At 40.3% G+C, this 15005-nt stretch overlaps 1 protein-coding gene across 1 annotated transcript in view; it reads right to left on the bottom strand.

Moving 5' to 3' along the window:
* Positions 1-7484: 7484 nt before the first annotated feature.
* Psmd1 (proteasome 26S subunit, non-ATPase 1) overlaps positions 7485-15005 on the bottom strand; it is a 104065-nt gene continuing 96544 nt past the window's right edge. Inside the window, exons 24-25 of the mRNA XM_020156256.2 lie at positions 9236-9391; positions 7485-7700 (exon numbers count right to left, since the gene is read on the bottom strand). Of these exons, the coding sequence (XP_020011845.2) occupies positions 9245-9391 (147 nt within the window). The 3' untranslated portion in view covers positions 7485-7700; positions 9236-9244. The remainder of the gene's footprint in view (positions 7701-9235; positions 9392-15005) is intronic.

The raw sequence follows: 15005 nt of genomic DNA, 5'->3' as shown, positions 1-15005 counted from the left end.
GTAGGGCAGTGTGGGCAACATAGAAAGACCCCATCTCCTTTAAAAAAATCGATATAATGTCCTAACTGTATTAAGAAATAAAAGGAAAAAATTATAAATAAGTTGTGTGTGTGTATGTATGTATGTGTGTATATTTCTATGTAGAAATGCTGAGGCTAACTACACTGAAATCTGATGCATGTGACCTCAGGCAGTTAGTTGTGTAGATGGTACAGGTGTGCAGTGGTCATGGCGACTCAGTAGCACAAGTGGTGGGCCATTTTTTTACTGGGGCTTGAACTCAGAGCCTACACCTGTAGTTACTCCACCAGCTCTACTTTTGTGAAGGGTTTTTTGAGCTAGGGTCTCAGGAACTATTTGCCCTGGCAGGTTTCGAGCCACAATCCTCATGATCTCTGCCTACTCAATAGCTAGGATTACAGGTATGAGCTACTGGCACCCAGCCTTCCCCATTTTAATTCAATTGAACAAACATATCCACTGGGACTGCTGTATTGAGGTGTGGAGACAGCCCCCTGGCCCTCGAGTTTCCACTCATCTTCTTAGGGAGAATCCTGGCCTTTGTGAATGGCTACAGGCCAGGCCAGAGCACCAGCCCAGGTGGAGGTGATGGGCAGATTTCCAGGGGGAGGTTGCAGAATTAAGAAAAGTTGAGCTTGGAGGCTCATCTCCCTGAGGTGCCAGGTGAAGCTGGGGAGTGCATGGGTTCTCAGAGGAGAGGAGTAGAGAAACAGGAAGCCAAAGACGAGTATAAGAAAGAAGAGGGGAGCTGGGTGCCAGTAGCTCACGTCTATAATCCTAGCTACTAAGGAGGCAGAGATCAGGAGGACCATGGTTCAAAGCCAACCCGGGCAAGTAGTTCTCAAGACCCTATCTCAAAAAAAACCCCATCATATAAAAGGGCTGGTGGAGTGGCTCAAGGTGTAGGCCCTGAGTTCAAGCCCTAATCCTGCCAAAAAAAACCAAACCAACCAAACAAAAAAACCAAATTCCTTGTCCTCACTAAACTTACGTGCTAAGTGGAGGAAGTAGACAATAAACAAACATGTAACATGTCAGGTAGTTGCAAGAGTCATGGAAAAAATCAGTCAGGGTCAAGGGTGTTACTCAACTCCCTGAAGCTAAAGCAATGATTTAACCTGAAACTGACAGGTACTATCAATCGAACACTGGGGTGGGGACTTTAGAGGGATACTTTGGGATTGCCTTTAAAGAGTTTATTTATAGACTGGTTGGGAAACAAAAAAATCATATACACAGAGGAAACCACTGCAGAATAACTCATCACCTGCAAACGAGTCATACACGCATCAGAGCTGCTCCAAGGAGAGATTTCCGGGGCAACAGTGAGGTGTGAGTCCCTCACCAGCCTTCTTATCCAGGAACAGAGGAAGGGGTTTGTTTCCACCCATCACCCACCCTTCTTTGGGGAATGCTAGCTTATACCCAACATAAGCAAAAAAGCCTTGGATACTTGTGAGCCTCTTAAATATTTGGAACATGAATCAGGGCTTCGGAGACAATGGATGTCCACAGCAGGTCATGGGAATGAGACTTGATGGGAAACGCTTTATCTTTGTCCAGCTCTCTGCCAAGTCCCAGCTCAGAGTAATACCCAAATCCTTAAAGGTAATTATCTCCCGGATATAATTTTATTATAAATCACTAACTCACTGATTTGGAAAACACTGAGTGTTTCCACACATCAAAGATCCCAGCAAACAGACAGGAAATGCCTATCATCAGTGGGCTATGCTGGAGAGGCCAAGGATATTTGGAAACAGTGTTCTCTTTCTGAGAAGGATATCAATTTAGGAGTGTAGATGACACTCACTGAGAGATAAAGGATGGGAAATACATGGTTACTGCTGTCTGTTGACTCACAGAATCAAACAATCCCAGAAAATTCAGAGGGCAGAAACCAGCTTAATGGAAAGAGGAACCAGGAACAAATGGGTTTCAACATTGACCAAGTCACTTTAGTCTGAGTGTGCAGTCCTCACATGTAAAGTGAGAGGGCAGGTCACAACACTGTTTCTCCATGGAAATATAGTGCCTGCCACTTGGGTACTGGGCTGTCTAATATGGATTATCTCTGGATAAAAGAATTGATTTCTTAGGGAGATGATCTCACATACATGTTCTTACAGTGTCTAGCACACAGTAAGCCTTTAATAATTAGCTGTTGCTTAATCCCCATGACAACACTGAGGTGAACATTACTTCCTCTGTACAATGGGGAAGCCACTAAGGGAAGGACCAGGATCTGAACCTCATCTGAGACCAAAGTCCATGCCATCCCCTTCATGTGGTTTGGCTTAGAAGGCTCCACAGCCTTAACTGTAAACTCGAACCCTCAAAACAGCAAAAGCACTTGCTAAGGGCTTCTCTGCAAAGAGGAACATCTCATTTATGATGGATCTGAGGTGGAGGAGGTGTCTCAGATAAAGCCATGAAAGTATTTTGCCCAAGCTCATTTTGTCCCATCATTTCCCAGCAGTGGTAGATTCCAGACACCATCTGTGCATGTAAGGAAAAGCTGGGGTTCTTCAAGAGCAAGACCAGTGAAAGTCAGTTCTTAGTGGCACACCCAGTCAATGCTGGGAGAAAATGAGAAGAGACATTCAGGTCCCTGGGGAAGGCAGCTCCCAGACAGATGAATTAATCATCTTCCATGCTGATGGACTCTGTCCAAATTGCTGTTAGAGTTCAGTTGTGGCACCTAATTATCATTTTCAAGAACACAGTGCTGGGGTGGTGGTGCACACCTATAATCCTAGCACTTGGGAGGCTGAAGCAGGAGAATTGTAATTTCCAGGCCAGCCTGGAATATACATAGTGAGACTCTCAAAAAAAAAAAAAAAGTACACAGCCCACCAATGTATAGGAAGTTACACATGTAAACTAGGCAGTAAATGATAATATGGAAAGGACAACAGGGTCCTCAGAAACCAGAGAAAGAACTTGGTCCAGCCCTAGTAGGAGAAACCAGAGGGGCTTCTTAGAGTAAGTCTCTAAAAATTGAGACCTAAATTACTGCAGATTGTTTGATTTGTGACTTCCCAACTTTATCATGGAGCAAAAGCAGTAAACATTCAGTTAGACTGGACTTTATTTTGATTGTGAATCTTTTCCTGTCCTAGAGATAGGCTGTCCAATCCTGACAAGGCTGGATGGTGGCAAGTGAGCCCCAGCTCTGTTAGCCATGTGACCATGAGGGAAAAAACTACTTCTCTGCGGTACCATGTTGCTAAGTAACCATGTTTGTAGGTTAGACACATTGAATACATTTTCAATTTCCAATAGGTTTATCAGGACACAGCCCCATGGCCTCTGCCTGAAATATTCCCCTTTTGACTTCCAGAATTTTTACATCTAAGTTTGATATATCTGTAGGTATAAAAACACAGTCAAAAGAGGAGGGTATTTCAGCAGAAGCAATGGTGACAGAAAGCCTAGGTCTTTGAAGGAAGTGAAAGTAGTTCTGAGTGAGGTGGGGGAAGAGTGAAGAGATGGGAATCTGGAAAGGTGAGCAGCAAATAAAGCCCTGGACAGCCAGAGACACATATTAAGAAATTTGGTCTTTATTAAACAAGGAAGCACTGAAAGCTCTTAAGCAGAAGTCAACATGGTTCACATTTTAGGAAGATGGATTTGGCTGGGCGCTGGTGGCTCCTGCTTGTAATCCTAGCTATTTGGGAGGCTGATATTAGGATGATTGTGGTTTGAGGCCAGCCAGGATCATTAGTTCTTGAGATTCCATCTCCAAAATAACTAGAGCAAAATGGACTGGAGGTGTGGCAAGCCCAAAGCCCTAAGTTCAAATCTCAGTCCCACTCAAAAAAAAAAAAAAAAAAAAGGCAACCTGTATTTGGAGAATGGATTAGTGTAGACTAAGCCTGGAGGCAGAGAGACCAGTTAAGGTCCTCTGCTTGGGGTAGCAAGCAGTGGGAAAGAAGCATGATGGATGAATTGAGGAGACACTGGGGACACCAAGCACTGGGGCAAAGGTGAAGCCTGGGTTTCTGGTGTGGCCAGTAAGATGGAGCGGTTGGCATTAGCCCAACATAGTGGAGGTTGTAGGTGGAACTTCCTTGGATGTGTTGCAGTCCAAATGAGGATTCCTGAGTGGCTGGATGTACACATCAGGAGATTCAAGGAAAGAAAGGTATGGGAGAGATATGGATGCCAGTCATCAGCACAAAGAGATGCAAGGTTAGGGATGGGGACAGGTGCTTAGAGAAAGCAGACTTGAGAAGAGGACCCAAGACCAATTTTCAAGAAGGCTAGCAGTTGTTGAGTGCAGAGGTAGTGGGACCTGCCCAAGGACCAAAGAATCCTTATACACTAGATGCCTAAATAAGTTCAAGATAGGAGGAAAATTGCAGCATGTCATAGGAGCCAAGAAGAGGATTTTAAGACAAGAGGAATCCTTTACCTGCAGACAAGTAGGGGAAAGACTGGGTTTTGGGATTAGGTTCAATATAAGAAACCAAAGCATTTACTGCCACTGGTTTGTTTCATTGTTGTGTATCCCACTTGTCTTCTGCTCTGGAATGCGGGCCCCAATAACCCCATCTGGGGGTAACTGCTGCCATTCTCCTGCTGTTTCCATTGAGCATCACTTCTAGTTCCTGACCACACAGGACTTTACTCTGAGTTAGTTTTCAGTATCATGCATTTCCCAGGAAATCTACTAGGCAAAAAAAACCCACCAGGAAAGCACACAGTCTCATCATAAATCAGATCCAAAAAGGCCATTTTACTTTACAGCTTCACTCTTGAGAGTTGGGTTTGGAGGCTGTAGCAGGGGAGCACAGTTCATGTGTTTCACATGCCAGAACACAAGATAATTTGTCAGAATGATGATTTTTGCCTACTTATTCTGAAAACCCAACATCCAAAAAGGCCTCGTATACCTTTGACAGAATAGTCCTCCTGTATTGTGGAAGATTGTTCCCTTTGACTGAGCATGCAGCTTCAGGAGGGATGTGCATGGACTTGTGAGGGAGGGGAAGGGACTCCATCCTAGCAAGCCAGATCAGCTGAATCAACCATGGAGATCAATGGGGCGACAGATGCCACAGTCAGATTTCTCTCATATCCTAGCTTGCATTCTATTTAAAGCTATAACCTTCTCAAGATTTAAATTCTGAACAGCACCGCCTAATAGGAACTGGTGCTGACTGCTTTCTAACGTTTAATCTATTATTTTAGAAGGAATGTAATAACTTTGGCAGGAGGCCAGTGAACATAACCACCTCTCCCAGACTAGTCAATTTTGGACAGTGACATCATTGAGACTTCCGTTTTTTGAACATTTCATATATTAAGGGAAATGTAAGAGATAACTCTGTCTGAAATGCAAGCAATGTTAAGAGCTTGAACAGGAAGGACATAGCTAATGAGAGGCTAGGAAATGAGATAATCTCTTTTATAGAATCATCTGATATTGAGGAAACAAGGAATTTACAAAGGAGGGGCTACAATGAAATTAACCAGGTGGAGCCATCCTTGGGGATCATAACCTTTAGACCCTGCCCTAACAACAAGGCTGTGTAGATGAATGCAGCAGATCTGAACTCTCTAGGAGTTTGTTTCTTGTTTTTCAGACTCAAAGGCTATCTCCTGGGGATGTAGCTCAGTGGCAGAGCAGTTGCCTGGTGTCTGCAAAGCCCTGGAATCCATCCCTAGCACAGAAGGTCAGTTCTTCAGAGGCCATCTACTAAGTTAAGTTAAAAAATCAAGATAGGTGGAAAAAGACATTCATGCATAATTTTGGAAGCTATCTACTTTTAAAAATAATTTAAGACTAAAACACAAAACAGAACGCAAACCCTCTCTAATTCAGCTCTTCTCACTTAATGTCCTAGAAGATCAGAAAGACCCATTTCACATGCCAGAACACAAGATAATTTGCCGGAATGATGATCTTGCCTGCTTATTCTAAAACCCCAACATCCAAAAAGGCCTGATAATTTAGAAATCAAAAGTGTACTTATCAAAATTCATTAAACTGCATATATTTCAAATTTCAGCATTCTATTTACTATTTATTCTTTTTCAGGCTTGAACCCAGGGCTTTGCACTTGCAAGACAGGAGTTCTACTGCTTCAGCCATCCCTCTACTCCTAAAGATTATTTTGTCATTTGCATTTGAATCTTTTTTTTGTGATACTGGGATTTGAACTCAAGGCCTACACCTTGAGCCACTCTACCAGACTTTTTTGTGTGTATAATGGTTTTTTTCAAAATAGGGTATCCTGAACTATTTTCCCAGGCTGGCTTTGAACCAGGATCCTCCTGTTCTCTGCCTCCTAGCTTTCTGTAGCTAGGATTACAGGCGTGAGCCACCAGTGCCTTTCAAATGCACCATGGCTGCGTATGAATATCCTTTAAAAATTTTTTTGCAGGACTGGTGATTGAATGCTTGCTAGGCAGGTGTTTTACCACTTTATCCACTCTACCAGCCCAAATTTCTGTAATCTATGGTTTCTAAATTAAACCTTAATTAAAAAAAAAACATGAAGAAAAACTGAATTAGGAAGAAGAAAAAAGTACATTAGTAGATCCTGTGGCTAAATGAAACTACTTTATCCTTGTCTCTAATAGAGTCAAAGGTATAAAACTGCAAGCAAAAGTTGTTCAAGAAAATCTGCTGGGCGCAGTGGTTCAGGCCTATAATCCTAACTTTTAGGGAGGTAGAGATTGGGAGGATTGTGGTTCAAGGTCAGTCTGGGCAAAAAGTTCACAAGACCCCATTTTACCAACGGCTGGAGAGAATCGTGGTTCAGGCCAGCTTGGGCATAAAGTGAAACCTTATCTAAAAAATAACCAATGCAAAATGGGGTAGGGGTGTGGCTTAACTGATAGAGCACTTGTCTAGCAAGCGTGAGGCCCTGAATTCCACCCTCAGTATTACAAAAAAAAGGAGAAAAAGAAAACACTCTTGAGCTGCCTGAAGAGACATTTCCCTTGCATCATTAAAGAGACTTCTTCTGTACCCAAACATGTAACCCATCAAAAAAACTAGAGACTTCCTGGGAAGTCTCTAGTTTTGATCCCCGCCCCATCATTTTCACATGGTTTATAATTTATTTTTAAGGAGAAAAGATACACATTCATTAATGTGCACAGGGAAAAATCGTTGCATAGGAGTCACATGTATGAGCTTCCTCAAATGCTCTGTAATTTAAGAATAGCTTAAGTTTTTTGTCAACATAAAAACCCAGCATACTCATCACATTAAGCATTTAGATCTTTGGATTTAGGTATTTCATGTTTTTTTGTCATTGTTGTTGATTTTGAGACAGGATCTTGCTATGCTGCCCAGGTTGGCCTCAAACTCGAAATCCATCTGCCTCAGCTTCCTGTGTGCTGGATAACACAAACATGGTGAGTCACCAGGCATGGCTTATGATGGGAGTATCATATCCACTAAAAATTCAGGCTGAAAAACAAATCAACAAAGTCTTGTCTGTCTGTAGATTTTAATATATTTATTTGAAAACCAAGTTCTGTGAAAGAGCACACTAAATAGTCATATATCTTCTCTTCAACCAAAGACTTGGAGACAGGTTCTTCATATCAGCGCAAAGGCAATGATACATGCATTGAGTAGCAGGTTTTCAGCACGAGTTTCCTCATAGGCATTTTCAGTATGAGCCTGGACAGTCTTCTTTAGATAAGTGAATGAGATCCTGGGAAAGGGAAAGGGGTTGGTGGTGGAAGCTGACATCATACTTTATTTCAAAAAAAAAAAAACCAAAACTTTCAGTTATTGATATCTAAAACCAACCCCCAATACTGCCTCTGTAATCCTGTTATGCCAATTTGTGCAAATACAAAGTTTTATCCTTTAAAAAACTATCAAGAATCCAATTTCTACATACTTCTAAGCCATTCTGTATTTAACTGTCTTGAAATACATAATCAGGGGGTTTCAGTGAGGTACTATGAAAGGCTAAAAGAGGCTGCTGTTGAGTCAACTCCATTCTGTGATGGAGGCCAAGGGATAATGACACACTGTTATATACTTGGTAGGTAAAGCTTAGGAGACCATCAAGGCTGAAAGACAATTTTCAAAGGCAGGGTTAGGTGGTAGAGAAATTAGTGTAAACCTCCAATTTCTGACCTATTCTCTGAGGGATGAATACATGTTTCTATTAATGGCAGGTTTCTGCATTAATATGTAGCTGGGATTTCTGCAATGGTTGCATTAATTGCTAGTCAATGTGTAACACTCACCATGCTAGATTTGCAACTGATAAATGTATTTTTTATTTTCATACTGTTAATAAATAGTAGTCCTTATTTTCCACAGAGTATAATAAATTTACATTTTTCTGAAAATGTGCATTAGTTAGTGGTTTTAGGGAAACTTGATAACATAGTGTTCATATGTGTCTTCAAATCTGTAATCTGTATTAAAAAGAAATGGGAGAACTAAGTGATAAATTTGGGGCTGGAGATGTGGCTCAAGTGGTAGACTGCCTGCTCTGTGAGTGCCTGCCTGCTTTGCAAGCTTGAAGCCCTGAATTCAAACCCCAGACCTACCAAAAAATTTTTTTTAAAAAAGTGATAAACTCATGCGATTACATTATTCTAACCTTTCAAATCTGAAGATCCCCTTCAAACACTGTTAGAACATTTGGCATAGTAATAATCTTTTTCAACTGGACAAAGGTTTGTGGTGTAGTTTAACTGACCCCTGTAAGTGGCATGTCTTTAGTACATTACATGTTCAATCACTGCAATGAATAAATAAATGTTAAGGCTTTTAGCACCAGCAGTATTGCCAAACAAGACAGGAAAAGAGAAGAATAAGTGAGAAGTCTATACCTGTGCTACTCAAAAGTGTGACCTATGGATCAATGCTGGCCCACAAACTATTAACTATTCCCAAAAAAGGAATACATCAAGTCCCGCACAATAGCAAACTGTGCAGTTCATCTATTTTTTGAGAAGACAGTCTCCATGAAAGAAGCACTAAGTACATCCTTATGGACTTATAAAAATAGTTTGCAGACCAGTTGCGTTGAATAGCATTGGTAGAATACGGAGGGTATAGTCAAAGAAGAAAGAAAAAAGGAATTTGTGTTTCTATATTCAGAAAGAGGCTGAACAGGGGAAAATTCCAATATGGATTACACAAAAGCAGGGGGAAAAGTGAGATAGTTCTTGCATAAAACACCTGTACAATCTTGATGAAGAAGGAATTTTGTTGAACACTCACCTCTGGTCCTTAATCATCAATGTATTCAAACGGCTCTGGGGGTTCTGGCTCTTGTTCCTCCTCCTCAATTTTTGGGCCATGTGCTGCCACAGGTTCCACTAGCTCTTCAATGTCTTCACTGGTGTCTTTCAGAATTATGATGCCTCCAATGGAGAGCTGTAAACACACAGATAGGAGGGAAGCAGCATAAGCTCCACTCATATTTCAAGATGCTTTACAAGTTAGAGTGGGTACTTGCTAAATGGTACCCCAAAACTACCTGATTTACAAGGGAAAAACTGAGGGAGAATGATCATAGAACAAAATAACTGTGAACTCTATGGAGTCACTGCAAACTTAATCAAGGGCTTTGCATGGTATAACATGTGATGCTGCATGCCAACTTGAGAATGGTATCTCCAGTTACACACCTGGCTACCAGCTTGACTGCAAGCAGATGTTTATTATTCTAACACAGCACCCCGAGGCCTTCCTGTTTAAGATAGTATCCCTGCACCAGTAGCATCATCACCACCTTGGAGCTTACTAAAAATGTGGGGGCTGGAGATGTAGTTCAAGAGGTAGAGTGCCTACCTAGCAAGCATGAAGTCCTGAGTTCAAACCCAAGTACCAAAAAAGAAAATGTGGAAAATCTGGTCCCACCTTGGACCTGCATTTTAACAAGATCCAAGCTGGTATAAATGCATATTAGTTTTAGAAACACCCTAGCCTAATATATACTATTTTGGTGAGATAGTCACCACTTTGGATGCAGGAGAATCTACAAACAAAAAGCTAAAATTTATCAGCAATTTCAGAATAATGGAGAAAATATCAATACACCTGAGTGTTTTCACTTTAATCTATAAATCCTTATGATGTAAGCCAATGGAAAACAGATGGGAAACAAAAGGAAAATAGACTGCAGTAGCAATTCTATTAGCCTTCTCTCCACATATGAGCAGAAGGCAAATTCAAACAGCAACTATTCACTATCTCTGGTGTGCTAATCTTATTCTGTTTGCTTGCCTGTGTCAGAGGAGATGGAAAGCTGCTCTTTGTAATTAAATCAGTCAACAGTGGCGGGCACATCTGGAAGAAGCCTAGTTCTACCAAAGCGCATTAGTGGGCAGGAAAAGCAGTGCAAGCACATTAGTCAAGTGATTCACATATGTATGAGTGTCTCTGCAGTTGAAGCTAATCCAATTTTTACTCATCAGGACTCAGTCATGCTGTAAAGCTAGCATGCCCTCATCAATTTCTAAACTATTTCCCTCTCCCCACACACATCACACAAACTAATCTGTAACTCTCCCCACACACTAATCCGTAACTCTCCTTAAAAAGTTTGCTTTTTTGTTTTTTAAAGAATGCACTTTATGGACAGACTCTGCCTTTACATCAATGCTCACCCCAAGAACAGCAGAGTATATGACACTGTCCTGATCCTCCATAGCCTGAAAGTTTAATTGAACTTAATAGACTGAATGCAGATGAATCTTCTACCAAACACAAGAAAACACCCACGATCACAAGAGGACTTCCTATTTTTTGGAAACATGTAGCTCCAGGTTGTGGCTACTACTTGGTGCTTAACAGAAGTGAAATAATCCAAATCAAATTCAGCATTACAATCAACATGAAGACAGTTGTTGATAGCTCTACTTGGTTTGGGTTGACTACTGCTTTGTATACTGGAGAGGAAGTTCACACACTGCAAGGAGAAAGTAAGATACTCTGTTCTCTGGAAAGGCTAATAACAACTGAAGACACTTCAACAGTAAGTGTCTCCACTAACTTTTTCTTAGACTGGCCTCAAACCATGATCCTCTTGATCTCTGCCTCTGGAGTAGCTCGGATTAGATGTATAAGCCATGGTGCCCAGCTGAGTCTTTTATTAAACTGAGATACAATTTACATAACATGAAGTTCATTCTTTTAAAGTGTAAATATAGTACGTTCACAAACATGTACAACAACCTCTCCTATCTAATTTAAGAGCATACACCTATTAGCAGTCCTCCTTCATTTTCCCCACCCTGCTCCTCAGCAACTGCTAATCTGTATAATATGTGGCCTTTTATTGTCTGGCTTTTTTCATTTAGCATGTTTTCAAGGTTCATACATACTGTATATTCATTTATACTGGACAGACATTTGAGTTGTTTCTACTTTTGGGTGATTTGCAGAATGCTTATATATGAACATTTGTATACAAGTTTTTGTGTGGACACAGCTTTCATTTCACTTGGGCATGGACTCGCTAGGTCACATGGTAGGACGACATCTACCTTTTTGAGAAACTGCCAAACTTTTCTATATAGTGGGTAAAACAGTTTATGTTGCCATATCCTTGCCAGCATTTGTTACTGTTTATCTTTTTTATGACAGCCATTCCACTGGGTATGATATAATAACTCCACTGGTTTTGATTTGTATTTCCGTATTTAGCAGTGATGCTGAAAATCTTGTGCTTTTTGGCCATTTGTACCTTCTTTGGAGAAATGTCTATTCTAATACTTTGCCCATTTATCTTTTTATTGTTGAATTGTTAAGAAGTCTTTATGTATTTTTGATACAAGTGCATTATCAAGTATATGATTTCAGAATATTTTCTCTTATGGTGGGAGGGGTCATTTTTTTTACATTTTTGTTGGGTTCTTTGCAGCACAGAGTTTTTAGTTTGATGAAAATCAATTCTTTTTAATTTTTTTGGCGATTCTGGGGTTTGAACTCAACCTCATACTTGCTATGTTGCCATTCTATCACTTCATCCCTTCCCCCCCTTTTTTTGGGTCTCTTGTGCCTTGGGTATAGGTTGAGCATGACTAATCTGAAATTGGAAATCTGAACTGTTCCAAAATCTGACACATTTTAAGTATCAACATGACACCATGAGTGGAAAATCCCACACCTGACCTATTATGATGGGTTGCAGTCAAAAGCAGGCAGGCTTAGAAAGTTGTCTAAAATGACCTATAGGCTGTGTGTACATGAAATAAAATGAACCGTGTTTATTAGCCTTGGGTCTCATCACAAAGATACATGTATGCAAGTGTCCCCAAATCCAAACTCCGGGAACACTCTGGTCCCATGCATCTCAGGTACAGACACTCAACCTGCATTTTCCATAAGAAAACAGTGCCTAATCTAGAGTCATGAATAGTTACATGTACACTGTTTTCTAAGAGTTTGATATTTTTAGCTCTTATGATTAAGTCTTTGGTCCATTGTTAGCTACCTTTTGTATATGAGGTGAGATGGGGGTCCAATTTCATTCTTTTACAGGTGGGCAGCCATCCTGTCGTCATGGCACCATGTCTTTAAAAAGAACCTCTTTTTTCCTCATTGAATGATCTTAGTGCTCTTGTTAAAAACCCTCTTCCATAAACGTTTATGGTTTACTCCTGGACTCCCAATTGAGCTGCATTGATCTGTATGTACCTTCGCTCTTCTGCCAGTACTCTATGTCTTAATTACTGTGCTTTTGTAAAAAGAGCTGAAATTGGGAAGTGTGATTCTACCAGTCTTGTTCTTTTTCAAGTTCCTTTTCGCTATTTCAGGTCCCCTGTACTTCTACATGATTTTTATTTATTTATGCATTTTTAACTTTTTTGGGGCAGTGCGGTTTGAACTCAGGACCTCACACTTGCTAGGCAGGTGCTCTTACCACTTCAGCCACTCCACCAGCCCTTTTTTTGTGACAGCTTTTTTTGAGATAGAGTCTCTCACACTATTTGCTTGGATTGGCTTCGAATCACAATCCTCCTGACCTCTGCCACCTGAGTAGCTAGGATTACGGTATGAGCCATTGGTGCTTGGGCTACATGAGTTTTAGGAGGAGTTTGTCCACTTCTGTAAAAAAAAAAGGTAGCAGGGAATGTGAATTTGCAGATCAAGCTGAGCATTATTGACATCTTAAAATATTAAGGATTTTGCCTGGGCACAGTTGCTCACTTCTATAATTTTTATTACTCAGAAGGTGGAGATTGGAAGGATCATAGTTCAAGGCACTTTGCGGGAAGTTTCGTTTCTTTTCTTTGTTGGGGGAATGATGGTTTGAGATATGGTCTCACTGTGTAGCCCAGGCTGGCCTTAACTTGTGATCCTCATCTTTGTCTCCTAAGAACTGGGATTACAGGCATGCCCTACCACATTGAGCCAAACTTTTCTGATTTCTAATTCAATTTCTTTCATTGCTATATGTCTATTCAGATTTTCCACTTCTTCTTGAGTCAGTTTTGGTACTTTGTGTCTTTCTAGGTATTTGATCTTTTCATTTAGGGTACCTAGATATATATGACTGTTGATATGCAGTTGCTCGTGCACTTACTCCCATATTATCTTCTTTATTTTTGTAAGGTTGGGCTGTAATATGTGTCCCACTCCCATTCTTCCTTGATGTTAGTAAAACAAAACCAACTTTTGGTTTTGTGCTTTTATTAATGTTTTCTTTCTGCTCTAATATTTATCATTTTTCTGCTTGATTTTGATTTAGTTTACTTCTTTTTCCTAGTTTCTTGAGGTGGAAGGCTAAATTACTAATTTTGAGATCTTTCTCTTAATTAAAAAAATGTTTTTTGAGGTGCGGTTTTGCTGTATTGCCCAGGCAGGCCTTGAACTCCTGAACTAAAGTGATCCTTCTGTCTCAGCATACTGAGTGGATGGGGAAAATTTATTTATCTACAGTATTACCACCAACCACGACTACTGCCTTCCTTTTTGATACAGGCCTTCACAGCTAACCAACTCCCCTTACGCACTGCTTTCAGTGAATCTGGTGAATTTTGGTATGTAGCTGTTCTCACTTCTCTCCAAGTATCCTCTAGTTTTCCACATGTCTCTTCTTTGTTCCACTTGTAACCTAAAAGAACGTTGTTTCATTTCCACATATTTGTGATCTCCTCAAATTTGCTCCTGTTATTCATTGCTACTTTCATTCACTTGTGGTTAGGGAACATACTTTGTATGAGTTCAGTCCCTTTAAATTTGCTGAGATATGTTTTATGGCCTAATATGTGATTGATCCTGGAGAATGTTCTATGTGTGCTTCAGAAGATGTGTATTCTGCTATTGTTGGACAGATTGTTCTGTAGGTTTATTAGGTCTAGTTGGTTTATGCTATTTAAGCATTCTATTTATTGATCTTCTGCTTAGTTGTTCCATCAGTTCTTACTGAAAGTGGGATACTAAAATCTCCAACTGTAATTGTTGAGTTGTCTGTTTCTCTCTTCAATTTTGTTAAAGTTTTCTTCATATATTTTGGGGTTCTGTTGTTAAATGCATGTATCTATAAAAGTTGTATTTCCTAATTCATCAGCCTTTTTATCATTAGAAAATACTTAGTTTCTAGCAACAATTTCTATCTTAAAGTTTGTTTTGTCTGATATTAGTAAAGCTGCCCTACTTCTCTTTTGGTTACTGTTTCCTTGGCCCACTTTTTCCTCATCCTTTCCTTTTTTTTTTTTTTTTTTAAAGTAGTTCTGGGGTTTGAACTTAGGACCTCAAGTTTGTTAGGCGGGCACTCTACCACTTGAGCCATGCCCACAACCCCTATCTTTTTGCTTTCTATTTATGTCTACTTTATGTCTACTTTTTTTTCTGTTTGTTTGTTTTTTGGTGGTGGTTGTTATTTGGCTACATATCTTGCTATGTAGCCCAGGCTGGCCTCAATCTCAATATCCTCGTGTTTCAGCCTCCTGAGTGCTGGGATTACAGGCATGTACCATTAATCTGGCAAAGTGGTAGTTTCTGTGTCTTGAGCATGTCTCTTCTAGAAAGCATGCCATTT

Source organism: Castor canadensis, chromosome 4, assembly GCF_047511655.1.
Source record: "Castor canadensis chromosome 4, mCasCan1.hap1v2, whole genome shotgun sequence".
In the NCBI taxonomy this organism is placed as follows: Eukaryota; Metazoa; Chordata; class Mammalia; order Rodentia; family Castoridae; genus Castor; species Castor canadensis.
This window is presented reverse-complemented; position numbering and strand designations above follow the sequence as displayed.